Below are 15,687 nucleotides of genomic sequence, written 5' to 3'. Positions count from 1 at the left end.
ACCCCTTGCTCCTAACCTTGGTGATGCTCATGGACAAAGACAGCCCTCTGGGATCAGTCCCTGCCTTTTTCGCCTGTCCTGGTTAGGTCCATCTGTGTGACCTGCTATCTGTTCTACTTCTCCCTGCCTTTACATTAACTGTGATTGCCTACTGGAACATCGGGCCTCACCTGGCTGCCTCTTCCTGAACTCTTCAAGCGGGGGAGCCAAGGGGAGGCATTCATGGTCCCTTCAGGCACCCAGACCAGAGTGACCTGCATGCATGAGGGGGCCTCTGGGCAGCTCATGCTAAGTGGCACAACCTGTTCGGGAGATGATGAGCTGCGTGGGGGACATGAAGAATGCGTTTCTCCGATGAGCTCTGAAGTGGGGAAGCTGCTTCAGTATTTGTTCCCATTGGTGGCTGACAGCTCTCAATGGACGTGTACATTTACACACATTCCAACCTAGATCCCTGCCTAATTCTTGCGGGTGTTAACTGATGGTTCTTCTTCCTTTCCCCGACACCAAGCTGTTGCTAGTTGGTTGTAGCTCTGCTCAGCAGAGCTTAAAGCAGAGGGAGGATCACCATGACTTTGCAGAACTCTGGGCCTGCTTTCTCTTTTTTGCTTTTTTTTTTCCCCCCTCCCCGGTATTTAGTTACTTGTTTATTTATTGAAGTGGTGTGACAGAGACAGAAGGAGAGATCCATCTTCTATCAGCTGCTTCGCTTCCTGAATGGCTGCAATGATGGAGGATGGTCCTGGCCAAAGCTAGGTGCCTGGAGAGCCAGTCAGGCCTTCCACACGGGGTGGCAGGAACCCAAGTGCGCGGACCACCTTCTGCTGCCTTCCCACTCGCAGTAGGGAGCCGGACTAGAAGCAGAGCCACAGACTTGAACTGGTGAGCCTTTGGGATGCCAGCCCTGAAAGCCATGTCAGCTTGATGTGCCACAGCACCGGCCCCAAACTGGGCTTTCTAGGTTATCATTCATGCCCAGTACACATGAGCAGGGTTCAAGAAGAGAATTAGGGGCCTAGTTTTCCCATTTCAGCCAACTTCAACCCTGTTATGGTGGCTACTTTAGCCCTATTTAATCTTTAGAATGACATCATGTATGCATTCTCATGCTACAACGCTTACTGGAAACACTCTGCTCTCAGCTTACAATTTCCATTCGTGATTATGTCAGTGTCACCTCCTCTCCACCCCTCCCCGACCACTGACCTCCGAGTGAGGCTGTGTCAGGTGCCAGCCTGAGCCTTCCCCCAGACTCATGTCATAATCAAATGGGGATGTTTCTGTTTCTGGCAGCAAACAATGTCACATTCAGATGTGTGTCCCCAGGATCCAGCTTCATGCTGGGTGTGCACTAATGCTGCCAAAATATCTGTTGAAAACAAAGTTAAAATAATCGTATGTGTGGGAGGACAGGGCAGGAGTGAGCAAGTAAACCTTTGCATGTATGAGCTTTTGGTTTAAGGGAAATGAGGGCGCTGAGGTGCCTGGAAACCAAGCAGGGCCAGGCTGGATCGTAAGAACTGCATTGTTGATGGGATGTCCTCCAGTCAGAGCTAAAAGCCAAACAGACCCATCTGTGTGGAGTGTAAGTGGGTGTGACAAACAAGTGCCAGTGTGACAATGAAGCAGGTGGGGGAGCTTGTTTGCTCTGTGTTTGCTCACAGTGGCCGCTTGTCAACAGCAGAGCCAGTGACTCCCTTTCTCCCCAGATGGGGATGTCAGCCCCTGGGGTGATGTCACAGCTTCCTCAGGATAAAACCATCATTTAGCTGCAAGAGGGACAACTGAGTAGTAAACTGATTACTGTGGCATGTCATCCTGTTTTTTTGTAAACAGATTAATCTTTGATGATAGTGTGAATAGGAGATTACAAGAATTGAATGGCCTGGTCTGAAATGACAATGTTGGAAATTTCCACTGTAGAGGGACGCCAGGGCATTCACTGTGGAGAGAACCATTAAAGGATGGCAGGCCAGGCAGGACATAGAAATAGAATAGGAAGTTTGAAATGTGTATGCAACAAAAGCAGGACAGAAGTACAATGGGTAAGTACAGAAAATCAGGACACGAAGGGATTGCAGGTACAGACCTATGGTCGAACCTTGAAAACATCAACCAAGTGAAAGGGTCCAGAAGGAGAAGACCATACAAGGCCACTCCATTGCTGAAAGGCTCCAAACATGGACATCTGCAGACAGAAAGTAGAATAGTGATGACCGTGGGGAGAAGATGAGACAGTGACACGTAATGAGCTTGGGACTCTTCGGGAATAACAATTGTTCTGAAATTGTGATGATGTCACATGATTAAATATACAAAAAATACTAAGTCGTATTTCTGAAAGTTTATTTATTTTACTTGCAAGTCAAAATACAGAGAGAGGGAGAGATGGAGTGAGAGATTTTCCATCCACTGGTTCACTCCCCAAATATCCACTATGGCCAGAGCTGGCCAGTACACTGGAGTTTCTTTCAGGTCTTCCATGTGGGCACAGGGGTCCAAGCATTTGGAACATCCTCAGCTGCTTTCCCAGCATGTTAGCAGGGAGCTGGATCAGAAGTGGCACAGCCAGGGCACCAACTGGCACCCATATGGGAGGCTGGTTCCATAGGTGGAGGATTAGCCCGTTATGCCACTGTGCTGGCTTCTGAGTAGCAAGTTTTTTTTTTTTTTTTTTTAAAGATTTGTTTATTTTTTATTGGAAAGGCAGATTTTTACGGAGAGCAGTAGTCACATAGAGAGAAAGATCTTCCGCCTGTTGGTTTATTCCCTAAATGGCTGCAATGGCCAGAGCTGAGCTGATCCAAAGCCAGGAGCAATGAGCTTTCCCAAGGTCTTCCACGAGGGTGCAAGATCCCAAGACTTTGGAACATCCTCCACTGCTCGCTCATGCCACAAGCAGGGAGCTGGATGGGAAGCAGAGCAGCTAGAACACAAATGAGTGCCCATGAGGATTCTGGCACTTTTTGGGGGGGGGGAATTAGCCAGTTGAGCCATTGTGCTGGGTCCCCTGCTTAGTAAGTTTTAAATGGCTGACTTTTTGATGTAGATATTAAATCCTAAACAACTGTTAAAAATGTTGGTGCTTGGCATTGAGGTACAGCAGGCTGAGCTGCAGCCAGAATTCCATATCAGAGTGCTAGTTTGAGTCCTGACTACTCTGTTTCTCCAGCTGCTTGCTAATACACTGGGAGAAAGCGGCAAACCACGGCCACTGCCACCCACATAGGGGAATCAGGAGAAGCTTCTAGATCCTACTTGCAGCAGCCATTTGAGACAATGAATAGCAAAGGGAAAATCACTTGCACTCTGCCCCTCAAATACATAGATAAATAAATCTTTAAAACAATGTCATGTATTGGGATGACAGAATTTTTTCCTTGAAATTGTCTTACAACTTCACAAGATAACTTTTTCACATATTTTTAGTAAGTGGTATAAAATATGTCACTCTGAATGCTTAAGAAACCAGATGGTGTGTTTTTGATAAAACTAAAAAGTGAAAGACTCTCAACTCTAGGTAGTCAGGTTTTTGACTGAACATTTGCAAAGCAAAGACCTCCAGTGCACTATGGTTTTCTTGTGGGTGCCTCTGCAATCTATTCATGCCAACTTTCTCTTTTTCTTCTGTTGCTTTTTCAAGGATGAGGCTACATCCTTGAACTCTCACGCTGATCACACCTTCAGGGTGGCTAAGCCAATGGTCCCTCATCCCAAGTATGAATTAAAGTGGTCTCAAATCCCAAGAGCCCAGTTCTTAGAATGTTCCCCTACACTTTTGTCTATCACTAAGTTATTGGGTTTCCTTCTCTCTTCCATTAGCATAGCCTACTTCTTCAGCTACTTCAAAACATTGCCATGATGATTCAAAGGCTGGGGCAGGGAAGGTACTAAAAGAACAAGAATCTTCTAGCATCTTGCAGTGCTACAAACATGTCCAAATGAATAGGAGCTAGCCAGAAGGAGCTCTCACTGATCAAACTTGGGACAAATTGAGAATCAAAAGAAATAATGATAGTTAAGGTTAACCATAGAATAAAATAGATATCCCTGAGTCCACACTGATAGAAATATATAAATAAATGAGGGAAAGCTCTTCTTTGCAGTTGAATGTCAACTCAGAAAAGCAGAAGAAATGTGGGCTGGCATCGTGGGGTGTTGGGTAAAGCTGCTGCCTCTGATGTTGACTTCCTATGTGCGGGCTGGTTTGAGTCCCACCTGCTCCGTTTGTGATACTCCTGGCTAATGTTCTGGGAAATGCAGCAGAAGATGCCCCATCAGCCATGTGGGAAACCCAGATGAGCTCTCTGGCTCCTGGTGTTGACTTGGCCCTGGGCTAGGTGTTGTGGTCTTTTGGGGAGTGGACCAGTGGATGGAAGAGCTCTCTCTCTCCATCTCTCTCTCTCTCTCTCTGTCACTAGAATTTTCAAACAAATAAAGTAGAAGAAATAATGGAATTGGAAAATCAATCATCTAGCAATCATTTTAGACAAGTATTACCAACAGAGGCAAAACTAATAGATGAGATTCTGGCAGGAAAAAATACATATTTACACAGTATCCAAGTGTTTCTCAAGAAGACACTGATTAATTGAAACGCATCTACTGTAGAAAAAGCTGGCGGTGCCACTTCCTAAATGACTGAAGTTGACACTACATATTGTAGGATAAGAAGAGAGTTGGTGCTTTCTGCTGGGATGTGCTGAGGCAGGCACATCATGTCCAGGTACACCTGCCAAAAACGCACACTTGAATCTAACCGGGGGGAAGTATTAGACACATCCAAAGCGGCATACATCTTGTTAACAATCTGTCTTTCAAAAATATAAAGTTATTTTCTTTCAAGCTCAGTGGGACCATGGTGGCGTTGGTCTTATACTGATGGGATCAAATCCTTTCTCTATCACTTATTAGCCATGGGTGGGGAAAGTTACATGAATTCTTGGAAACTTAAATTGCCCACATGTAATGTAAACTCAATAATACTTGTCTTTAATAATTTTCAGAATGAACAAGAAGGTATTTACAGTGCCTGGTGCCCACTGGACAAAGGTCGTTTCGTGTGGTGTGTCCTTCATCTTAAAGGGGGAGTGCAGGCCTAGAAAGGGTTGGCTGTACCTGAGGCCCCTTGGCACACTTTCCCTGTTGACCTTCATATAATCGCAGAGGTGGCCTTGAAACATTAGGTAGCAAATGAGATTGGTGATTTTTTCCCCCCCCAGATGTGGCAAAAATATAGCAATTCTACTGTGTTCCAAGTCTGAGATTTCCTTTTCACATTACTTCTATACTTACAGCCTACATTTGTAACTTTGGAAATCAGAGGCTTCATTTTTTTAAAATGTAGTAGATTTCATGTATAGACCATTTTATGTTGAAAGCAAGGAATGCTTCAAGTGTAGAAATATCAGCCCACAGGCTACCCTGGTTGCTTTGTGAGAGGGACTGGAGAGGGTCCCCGGCCCCACAAGGCAGGATGCTGCTTTAGGGCCAGGTGATCCCCTAGGCAGTAGATGAGACCCCATATCAGAGCTGGGGTAGGCCATGTGCAGGGGAGCTGGAGAGAGGACTCGGTGGTCACTCAGGGGTTTGCAGCCTGTTGGATTCTGAATAAGGTCAACTCTTTCTGGCAGTGACCATAACTGACTAAGTCAGAGAACATTTCATAAATCATTCCAACTTCAGATTTTCCTGGAAGGCTGGCAGGCTTGCAGCAACCAGGTGAGCAGGATTCAGCCAGCAAGGCCCCTGGGAGCAGCAGGAAGTCACAGATCCTTTCTGGGAACTGAAGATGTGTGCTAGTCTCCCTCGCCCATCCCCCTGGTTCAACTTCAGGAGGAGACAGGAGGCTGACGAGAGCATCTGAGGAACCAGCTGGTTTATTCCGGAAAGCCTGAACACCCCCAGATGAATGGTCTAAACAATCAGGCTGAGTAAAACGGAGACTGGATGAGATGCAGTTGTTTATTTATTTGCTTATCAATACAATGACAAAATTAATTGTAGTCAAAATAAAGCAAGCACTGTGTTGTATATATGTGTGTGATACTTGTGCATGTGTGTATATGCATGCATGGTGATGTGCACACGCATATGTGTGTATATATGTGTGTGTGCATGGATTGTGTGTATGTGTGTATGCATATTATAATTGTGTGTTTACATATGCTTACTTATACACAGTTGTTCCTTTTTGTGTGCAGGCTCTGCATCCAGGGAGTTAGTCAACTGAAGATCAAAAATGTGGTTAAGACTGTGATGGTTGAGCCCGGCACGGTGGTGCAGTGGTTAAGGTCCTCGCCTTGCATGCCCTGGGATCCCATATGGGTGCCGGTTCTAATCCCGGCAGCCCTGCTTCCCATCCAGCTCCCTGCCTGTGGCCCAGGAAAGCAGTTGAGGACGGCCCAAGGCTTTGAGACCCTGCACCCACACGGGAGACCCAGAAGAGGCTCCTGGCTTCAGACTGGCATAGCATTGGTTTGGTCGTTGCGCTCACTTGGGGAGTGAATCATCGGACGGAAGATCTTCCTCTCTGTCTCTCCTCTCTGTATATCTGCCTTTCCAATAAAAATAAAATAAATCTTAAAAAAAAACTGTGATGTTTATATTTGTACTGAATAAGTACAGATTTTTTTCCCTCTTTATTATTCCATAAACAATACAGTATGACAAGGCATTTTCAGTAATATAGAGGTGGTTTTAGGTATTCAGAAAGGTGTGCATAGATTTATATGTAAGTATGTTACCATTTTCTATAATGCACTTGAACACCCACAGGTGTGGGTATCTACAAGGAGTTCTGAATAGAATGTCTGGGAGATTCTGAGCATCAATGATCTAGATGTAGATACAGATAGGTGTACATATGGATATGATATGAGCAAGGATATGGATATAGGGAGATATAGATGCAGATATAGAACGGTTAGACACAGACATGTCTGGTTTGGGTATAGGTATGAATACAGAAAGTTACAGATACAGTTACATAGAGATGTGGATAAAGATGTGGACATGTGTTTGAGCATGGATGTAGATAAAGGCTTAGGTGTAGGTAGAGAAGGAGACAGATACAGCTAGATTTATTTCAGGTATTGGCTCACTTGGTTATAAGGTTGGAAAGCCCATAATTTGCAGGGCAGATCAACAGGCTGGGGATTCAGGAAAGAGCTGCTGAGTGAACCTGACATTTATCTGTTGTCAGAATCACTTATCTTTCAGGAAGGGGCAATTTCTTTCCCATTTAGGCCTTGAAATGATGAGATGAGGCCCACACATTAAGAGCAGTTATTCAATGTCTATGGATTTTAACGTGAATTTCATTAAGATATGATACATTCACTTAGGATAGGATTTGACCAAATGGTTGGATGTAGAGCCCAGCAAGGTTGATGCGTGAAGTGAGGCTCCTTGGTAGTGCTCAGGAAAATAAGCCCAAAGGGCAGGGTTTCTCCAACAGGCTGATTGCAGCGACATTCTCATCTCTCAGTAGATTCACATGGGCTTCGGTCCTGTTTGTAATTTTATGCCCTGTTCCTACCCAGCTTCCTCTCCCTGGAATGCCCTTTTCCAACCTTGCTCTCTTACAGCTGGAAAAAGTCCACTCATCTTTCAAAGTTCAGATCAAGTGTTAACCGTGTGGCACTTTAATAGCACATCCTGTCCCAAAGATCTAGTGCCTTTCTCAGTGCTGTACACCTGCCCCACTGAAGGCTTTGTCGTGTTACGTCTTACTGTGTGTGCATCAAGGAACACATCAGCAGAGTGACTCCAGACTTTACAGACTTAGTTCCTGAGCTCAGCAAGTTAACCACCCTCTCTGTGCTTTGGTCTCTTCATCTGCAAAATGAGGCTAGCATGGGGATTTCCATGTGACTTTATAGTGGGAACCTATTGAGTTATTTCATGTAAAATCCTTCAGAAAGTGTCCAGCATAGTTGGTACTTGCTTTCCTACCTAGTGTTACTATTGCCATTTAATTCCTGTGTCAGGTGGATGGAGTGGATATTTCTGAAAATTGGAGAGCTAATTCTATGCCTCTTTGCATTTCTCTCCAAAAGACTACATGAGGTAGGTCAGGAGTCCACGGCCATTTACAGGATAACCCTTGGCCACCTACGTCCATGTGACCCACATCCTTGGAAATAGAAAATGGGAATATTTGAAAAAAAATATATCCATACCAAACATATTCAAACTCTTTTCCCTTATTGATTCCTAAATAATATAGCACAACAGCCATTTATATGGCATAATGTCATGTAATACTTAATCTAGAGATGGTTTAAAGGATACAGGAAGGTCTGCTTCAGTTGCATATAAACATAAGTATTATGCTATCTGATATTAAGGATCAGAGCTGCTAGGATTTCGGCATCCTTGATGGGGTCTGGAATCAATTGCCCCGGGGTACCCATGACCAGCTCATTTAGAACCTCTATTTCTCTTCAGAATGCAAAGGCTGGCAATGTCATCACCCATTTAAACCTCATGACAATCCCATCTGACAGATGAGGAAGCTGAGCAGCAGGCATTCAGGGAATGGCCCCATGTCACACTGAGCTAGCAAGTGGCAGCTCTCAACTCCCAAGTCCTCGGACAAGTATAGAGATGCCAGGGATCCCAGGAAAGTTTTTCCCTTCTGTTCCAGTCCCTGTGCCCCTGCCCCAGTTCCTTCATATTTTTCATCTTCCTGCCAAGAACAGGAACATCATGGGGTAGAAGGTCTCCATCCCACCACAGTGCTGACTTAAGAAATAAGGCGGGCAGAAGAAGGCTGTTAATATAAGATGTCCTCGGCCGTGACTGTGGCCTCTTCAATTTTGGTCGTGATCTTAGGGAGGGGAATTTGACTGATGGCCACCACGACCAGGTTTGCAGCGTGGGCTGAAGCACTAGCCACGCAGATCCAAAAGGACTCTTCGTACTGTTCCTCCACCACCACGAACTGAAAGAGCCGCTCCTGAAAGTTGGCGATTCGCTCCGTCAGGTCGTGAAATTTCACCTCGGCCATGAAGCTGACGATGGCCAAGGCCACGACTCCACCTGAAACCCAGAAAGGGCATGCTCATTTCTGGCTCCGTTTTGTAGGTGGTAATGACTCAAGGCTACTTGCACAGCATGTACAACAAACTTGAGATAGTTTTCAGAAATAACTAAAGGGACACAAATTTCAATTTGTGTTTAACGGCTGCAGGTTAACCCATGCAGCGTGAGGGGCAAGAGGCAATGAAATAAATTTTGAATCAGATCCGTTTATAATATGGCTCCTTCTCCCTTTGTTCTCTGTCCCTGTTCCATTGTGTCTGAGGGGTGCCCCTTTGCAGAAGGACAGCTTATAAGGGTGTGGTTGTCATGTAGAATGTGAAAGCTGTGTAGGGAGCTAGAGGAAAACAATAATGTGTTTTTGCAGGCTGGGTTTGACTCCTGGGTGTGGCTGGGTGTTCCTCTCTCTCTTTTAAGGATGGCAAAGGGAGGTAGAGGAAACTTGGAAGGTTGTGGAAACTCACGGATTTCCTGTCTGCTGCTTAACATGTTGATGTGCTGTGTTCTCTCACATTTTACAGAACACATTTGCTGGGCTTTCTTATACTGCACTTTTTTGAATAAAAGTTGGATGCCAGTGAAAATCATAAACATGAAAAGTCGAAGTTCGCTCTAACAGCTAGGCATAAACATTGAACATTTTAGTATATTTCTTTCCAGCCAGCCACTAGGAGGATTCATGCTGAAATACACACGATATCGGAAGTCTGAGGGATGTCAGGCCATGCAAGTAAATAGTTCTGCAGAGCAACTGCTGTTTGCAAACCTAGGCAACTACATAAAACTGACTTCCTCATTATATTACCTTACAATTCATGCTTACATAACACTACTTATTCCTTAAAGCCATTTTGTATAAGGCAAAGAATTTATTATCATGGTGGGTACCATTCTAAATCTTTTCTGAGACAACCTTCATTTTATTCATTTCATTTTTTGCTCATTATTTTTGGCACAAATATTATTTAACCAACTATGACATCAATATACTCCCAGTGAGCATACACATAAACTTACACATTCTCTCTCTCTCTCTCTCTCTCTCTCTCACACACACACACACACACACACATCTTTGTTTCAGGTTTTGGCTTAAAAACATAGGTGACAATGATAAGCAGTGACACTGTGGATTAATGAAAGAACAAGGGCTTAGACTCAGTATTCTTGGGCTAGAATCCCATCCTTGCCACTCATGCTGATGTGATCTTTGAACTTCTGCCAGCCTCAGGCTCTTAGTTTGTGAACATGGGTCTAAAATATCTGCTGCCAGAAAGTCATGAGGTGTGGGTGAAACACCACCCAGTCTCCAGGTCTTGCCTGGCAGGAGCAGGTGCTTAGGAAGCAGCAGGTGGTAGAAGGGTGAGGTCCAGGGGAGGTGTCTGGGCAGGTGAGGAAGGGGGGGAGTCATGTCGTTGTACCTATCTGCGGCTGGATGGCACACATCCTCAGAGCTGGCACACAGATGGCTCCCTGCCTCCTGCTGCCTTCTCTTCTGTTACAGTGGAGGTCCTGTCTGGCTGCAGTAGCAGCTCCAAGTCCTCACCCACTCTCGTGATGCCCACCTCTCTGTACCCAAGCTCTCTGTCCTGTCTCCTTCGATCCTGAGACTTAAAGTTTCCTGAGGCTTAAAGTTCTCAGCCAATCATGTACTCTATGGTCTTCTGTGGTGACACTTCGCAGTTTTTGGTACCCAGGTCATCAATGCCCGGCTTGGACCTGGGAAGTGAAGGCCCAGGCAGGGCATTTTTGTTTCTTCCCAACTTCTTTCCACCTGCACACAGCCCAGCTTGGTGATGGCATGACTTGACTTTTTTTCCCCAGAGAGCTTCCTTACCTGCCAGGACGTTCCACAGGCAGATGCCCCCTGGGCCATTCACTGCCCGGTAGGGGACCTGAATCATGTTCAGAATGGCAAAGCCCATGCTGACCAGAGCCAGAGCCAAGGCCAGGAAGAGCAGCAGCAGAATCGTCACGTGGAGGCCCGTGTTGAGTTCTTTCACCAGGTGTGGGAAGACTGGGGAGAGAAGACAGGAAGTACTTCAGCCTCAGAACTTGGCCAACTCTCCCAAAGCTCACACTTGTTCTCTTGGAGGCTCTGGCAAAACGTGCCTGAGGGCTAGGCAGCAGGAAATGGGTTTTCGAAAACCAGAAGATATCTTGAGATGAATACATGGCCCCCAGGGCTGCCACATGTCAGCTGGTCAAAGATATTCTCTTCCTTGGAGTAGACACAGAATTTGCATGTAGTGTCCCTGACCTCACAGCTCTGAGGTCTAATGTACAGTGACAAAACGTATGCATGCACACTTACTTCTCCGATCGCATAACACTTCTTTAAAAAATGTTCATTTACCAGGCCCAGTGCGATAGTCCAGTGGCTAAATTTCACCTTGCACACACTGGGATCCCATATGGGAACTGGTTTGTATCCCAGTTGCCCCACTTCCCATCCAGCTCTCTGCTTGTGGCCTGGGAAAGCAGTCAAGGACAGCTCAAAGCCTTAGGACCCTGAACCTGGGTGGAAGAGCTCAAAGAAGCTCCTGGCTAATGACTTCTGATTGGCGTAGCTCCAGCTGTTGCAGTCACTTGGGGAGTGAAGCAGCGGACAGATTGTCTTTGACTCTCATTCTCTCTGTATATCTGCCTTTCCATAAATAAAGAAATCTTTTAAAAATGTTTGACTATTTAAGAGGCTGGGGAGGAGAGAGCACCTTGCTGGTTCACCCAACAAACACTGCCATGGCTGGGCTGGGCTGGGGCTGAACCTGGGAGCTGGGAACTCATTCCAAGAACCCAACCACCTGAGCCATCACTGCTGCTTCCTAAGGTATGCAGTAGCAGGAAGTTGGAGTCAAAAGCTAAAACTAGAAGTTTACTAGTAACTCCAATGTGGGAATCAAACTTCTTACTGACCAGGTTAAGTGTCCACTCCAAAACTTTAAAATAATGATATGCCATATGAATGTGGCAGAGTTCTCCAATGCCATGCTAATTTGTATTTTTCTGTATTTGCCACCAGTTGTGAGTGTGAACATGATAAAATATTTCAGGTATTGCCTAGGCAATTACTTCTTGGAAACGGTGGCCACAGTTGCTGCTATTACTATTTTTCTCTGTGACCTGTCAAATTCATGTAACCTCTAAGACCCTCAGATTCTTCATCAGTACAAGAATATCTGTGAATGAATTAAAAGAGATAAGCTTTTACTGCCTACCATCTGAATATTGCTCATGTCAAGGACTGTATATTTTATGAAGTATATTGTATTAATTCCTTTCACCGTCAAGGCTGGAGACATCAAGCTTCTTATCTTGGGTAAGGCAACTTTAAAAGTAATCTTATTTACTGTCTGGTATATAATTTCAGGTCAGTATTTTCAATGGATAAGAATAGAGAATTTTAAATGGTGGAAATTGAAGAACTCCTGAGAATAGCATACCTATTCTTCTTAGGTGAATCTGCTAGATGCCTCATGGTTAAGTAAAGTCTGTCTTTTGAGTACCATCCTGTCTGCTACGTCATTTGATACAGATGACTCGCCCTGTGTTTGCCTTTTCTTTGGGCCAGGTTTTACTTTGCAGATTCTACTCTCACTCTCCTAACTCCTTCCCCTCTAGTCCAGTTGCTGGCTCTCTGTGCCTCCGCCTCCCTTTATTCACCAAGCATCATATCTCCAAGCCCAAGAAGGAATTTTGACTTTCTTGCTGTTAAGGTATCTTCAGTCCATACTTATGTTGCCTTTCTTTCCACTGCTGTGTTTCCACTTGTTTTGTCTCCAGAAGGTTATCTCATCAGCCTGGGAAACTTGACCCTGGAAGGCGAGCTCCTTTCCCAGGAGTTCATCTCCCTGTGTGCATTCTTCCCTTGCTTCCATCCCACCCCCTTGACCCTTAGATCCTTCCCCCACTCACTTCCCTTTTCATACACTCAGCCCTTTTTGTTCCAGACATGGTAATTTATGCCTGGTTACCTAATTGTTTCAAACTTTTCCTTTTTTAATTTAAAGATTTATCTATTTGAAAGGCAGAGTTACAGAGAGAGAGGATCAGAGAGATCTTCTATCACCCAATGGTCCCCAAATGGCTGCGATTATAAGGGCCAGGCTGGACAAACCTAGGAGCGTCATCCAGGTCTCCCATCTGGGTGGTGGGGGCTACTTTGTCAGCTACATTAATACAGAGCTGGATGAAGTGAAGTGGCTGGGACTCAAACTGGTACCCATGTTGGATGCCAGCATCGCAGGTGGAGGCTTACCTCTACATACCTCAACACAGGTCCCCATCATCTCTTCCTTGATCAGGCACTTCTTAGGACAACTACCTTAGTAATCCTCACCAAATTTTTCAAATAATCACCTGCATATGGGATTGGCAAAGGTCAAAATATCTGTGAATATACCACATAGATGACAACATAGGGATGAGGCACTTCAAGTCTTGTTCATGCCTCCAGCCTTATTGGTAATATCTATAATAGCAACCTTATTTCTAGGAATTTACATGCAGTTTTTCATGTGCTCCAAACCGTGTATATTGGTTACTCCTTACAACACAGTAGAGTTGGGGAAAACCTACATAGGAGGTTGACTTAATAAAGATACAACCATACAACGTGACTATTAAAAAGAACTGATTTTACCCACATTTTGATATGAACCCATATCCAGATCTGAAAATTAACAAATTATCATATTGAAGGGAGGAATTTAGGGTACATGGTGAGATGTGGAAAGGGACAATGATGAATACCCCATTTTCAGCTTCTGAAACAGGACTGAATTAATTGTATTAAAAACAAGAAAACAAAACCCTTTATTGTCAAAGGCTGTATCTCATGCAGCTACCACATTCATGTGCCATATCTGAGGCCTGAGGGTCTTCCGGTGGACCGAAATCTCATTCTTTACCTGCTTGTAAGTTACTTCATGAAGATTCAACTCTTTCCTTGGGACACTGAATGCATCACTCCTTTCCACTTGGTTTTTTGGAAGGTCACTTGACACTAGTCCTGTCCCATGGTGCTGCCCCCGGAAAGCTGTTGCCCATTGTCTTTCATATTTGTACCCAATTCTAGAAGCTTTTGTGTCTCCAATGTAACAATTAGGCTTAAGTTTTAAGCTTGAAATCCACAACCAGAAGAACATACGGTCTATAGTGATAAACAACACATTCTTCCGTCTTCTGGTGTCCAACCCTTCTCCGTTGCTGCTTGGAGAAGGCTGTGGCTTTGCTAAGGTTCCACAACCAGGAGTCCTGTCTTAACTGCTTTACTAATTAGAGAAATCTGAAAAACTGGAGAAGCAGAGGTTTAAAGATCTGATCACACAGTAGTGTGAATTCCAGAGATCTTATTTTGAGTTTGGATCTCTTTTGAGAGTCAGAGACATCTTCCATCTCTTTTTTGATCCATTGCTCAAGTCCTGGGACAGCCAAACCTGGTCTGAGACTGAACTTAGCAGATAGGACCTCAATCCAGGTGTCCCAAGAAAGTGGCAGAAACCTAATTATTATAAATTATTTGGCCATGTAGGGTTTTCATTAGCAGGAAGCTGGAGTCATAAACAGACGCAGGCATTAAATCCAGAGACTCAAAATTGGTGTCCCTGTGGGCCATTAACTGCTAGGTCAAATGCCTGCACCAAATGGGAATATTTTTTTGGTAGGTATTAGGATTATGTCACTTAAATACCAGGACTACTTATTATTCAGTCAGCACTAAAGCCAATTAGATAATTTGCTTCTGATCCCAGAGAAGGCTGGAGTTCTCTTTGCCTCAGCAAGGCTCATCAGGAGAACATGACATTGAAGTAAGGGTCCCAGGCCCTGGGGGATATCTATGGGATAGAAGTAGGGAGGGAACTAGAGAATTAAAAGCTGTGATGCCCCAACTGTGCTGCATGCTTTTACAGAAAATAGTTCCTGTAGTGATTTCTCAGATCTTCAATGTTCTCATCAGTGAAGTGAGCTTTGTAAGATCCTAACAGATCACTCGTAAGTGGCCACGTGGGTACATCCTGACTCCAAGCTGGAGTGAAGGGACCAGAAGGGCAGTGGGGATGTTGTAATACCCTGGGGGTCCCCAACCCTCTGCAGTGGAAAGGCAGGAGAGCCAGCAGAGCCTGGGCTTGGGCAGTCTGTGAAAGCTTTCAAAGACAACAAAGTCCAGGGTTCTGTGAATAAAAGTTTCTAACGTTTTTCAAGGGACAGCCCCAGAGCCTCAGGCAACAAAACTTTCTCAAATACTGTTCTACTCCACAGCTGTTACTCAAACACTCTGGATGCTTCTCAGATCATACAGTGCTTCAGAGACCCGACTCTGCAGGGTGAATCAGACGGATGCTGTGTCTAATGAGTTCCTCCAAATAGTACTTGGGACATGGCTGACCGACTCTCAGCTGTCCACATGGAGGAAGGCGGGTAAGTCTCTGAACACAGCATGAGTAGACCTTGATTCAGGACTTCCCTTTAAACATCACACCCCCTTTTAAGTCTTACCATTGGGTCCACAGGCATCACTTAAAACTAAGAGATCCAGGTTGGAAAAAAGTATTACCTTCAGTGGTTGGTTACACTTCCTTTAGTTTTATTTCCTTAATTATATGTGTGCGTTTTTTGCTCTTATTTTTTTGATAGGGTTAT

General features: G+C 44.8%; 2 protein-coding genes across 3 annotated transcripts in view; one reads left to right on the top strand and one right to left on the bottom strand.

Annotated features, from left to right (window-relative positions):
• Positions 1 to 8,766: 8,766 nt before the first annotated feature.
• CLRN2 (clarin 2) overlaps positions 8,767 to 15,687 on the bottom strand; it is an 8,353-nt gene continuing 1,432 nt past the window's right edge. Inside the window, exons 2-3 of the mRNA XM_040966077.1 lie at positions 10,883 to 11,062; positions 8,767 to 9,045 (exon numbers count right to left, since the gene is read on the bottom strand). Of these exons, the coding sequence (XP_040822011.1) occupies positions 8,780 to 9,045; positions 10,883 to 11,062 (446 nt within the window). The 3' untranslated portion in view covers positions 8,767 to 8,779. The remainder of the gene's footprint in view (positions 9,046 to 10,882; positions 11,063 to 15,687) is intronic.
• The window catches only part of QDPR (quinoid dihydropteridine reductase), a 27,482-nt gene continuing 22,160 nt past the window's right edge, over positions 10,366 to 15,687 (top strand). For both annotated transcript variants that reach the window (XM_040966076.1, XM_040966074.1), the window contains exon 1: positions 10,366 to 10,378. The gene's annotated coding sequence lies outside the window, so the exon portion shown is untranslated. The remainder of the gene's footprint in view (positions 10,379 to 15,687) is intronic.

This window comes from Ochotona curzoniae, unplaced genomic scaffold (assembly GCF_017591425.1).
Source record: "Ochotona curzoniae isolate NIBS_2020 unplaced genomic scaffold, NIBS_Ocur_1.0 scaffold_4505, whole genome shotgun sequence".
Classification (NCBI taxonomy): domain Eukaryota; kingdom Metazoa; phylum Chordata; class Mammalia; order Lagomorpha; family Ochotonidae; genus Ochotona; species Ochotona curzoniae.
This window is presented reverse-complemented; position numbering and strand designations above follow the sequence as displayed.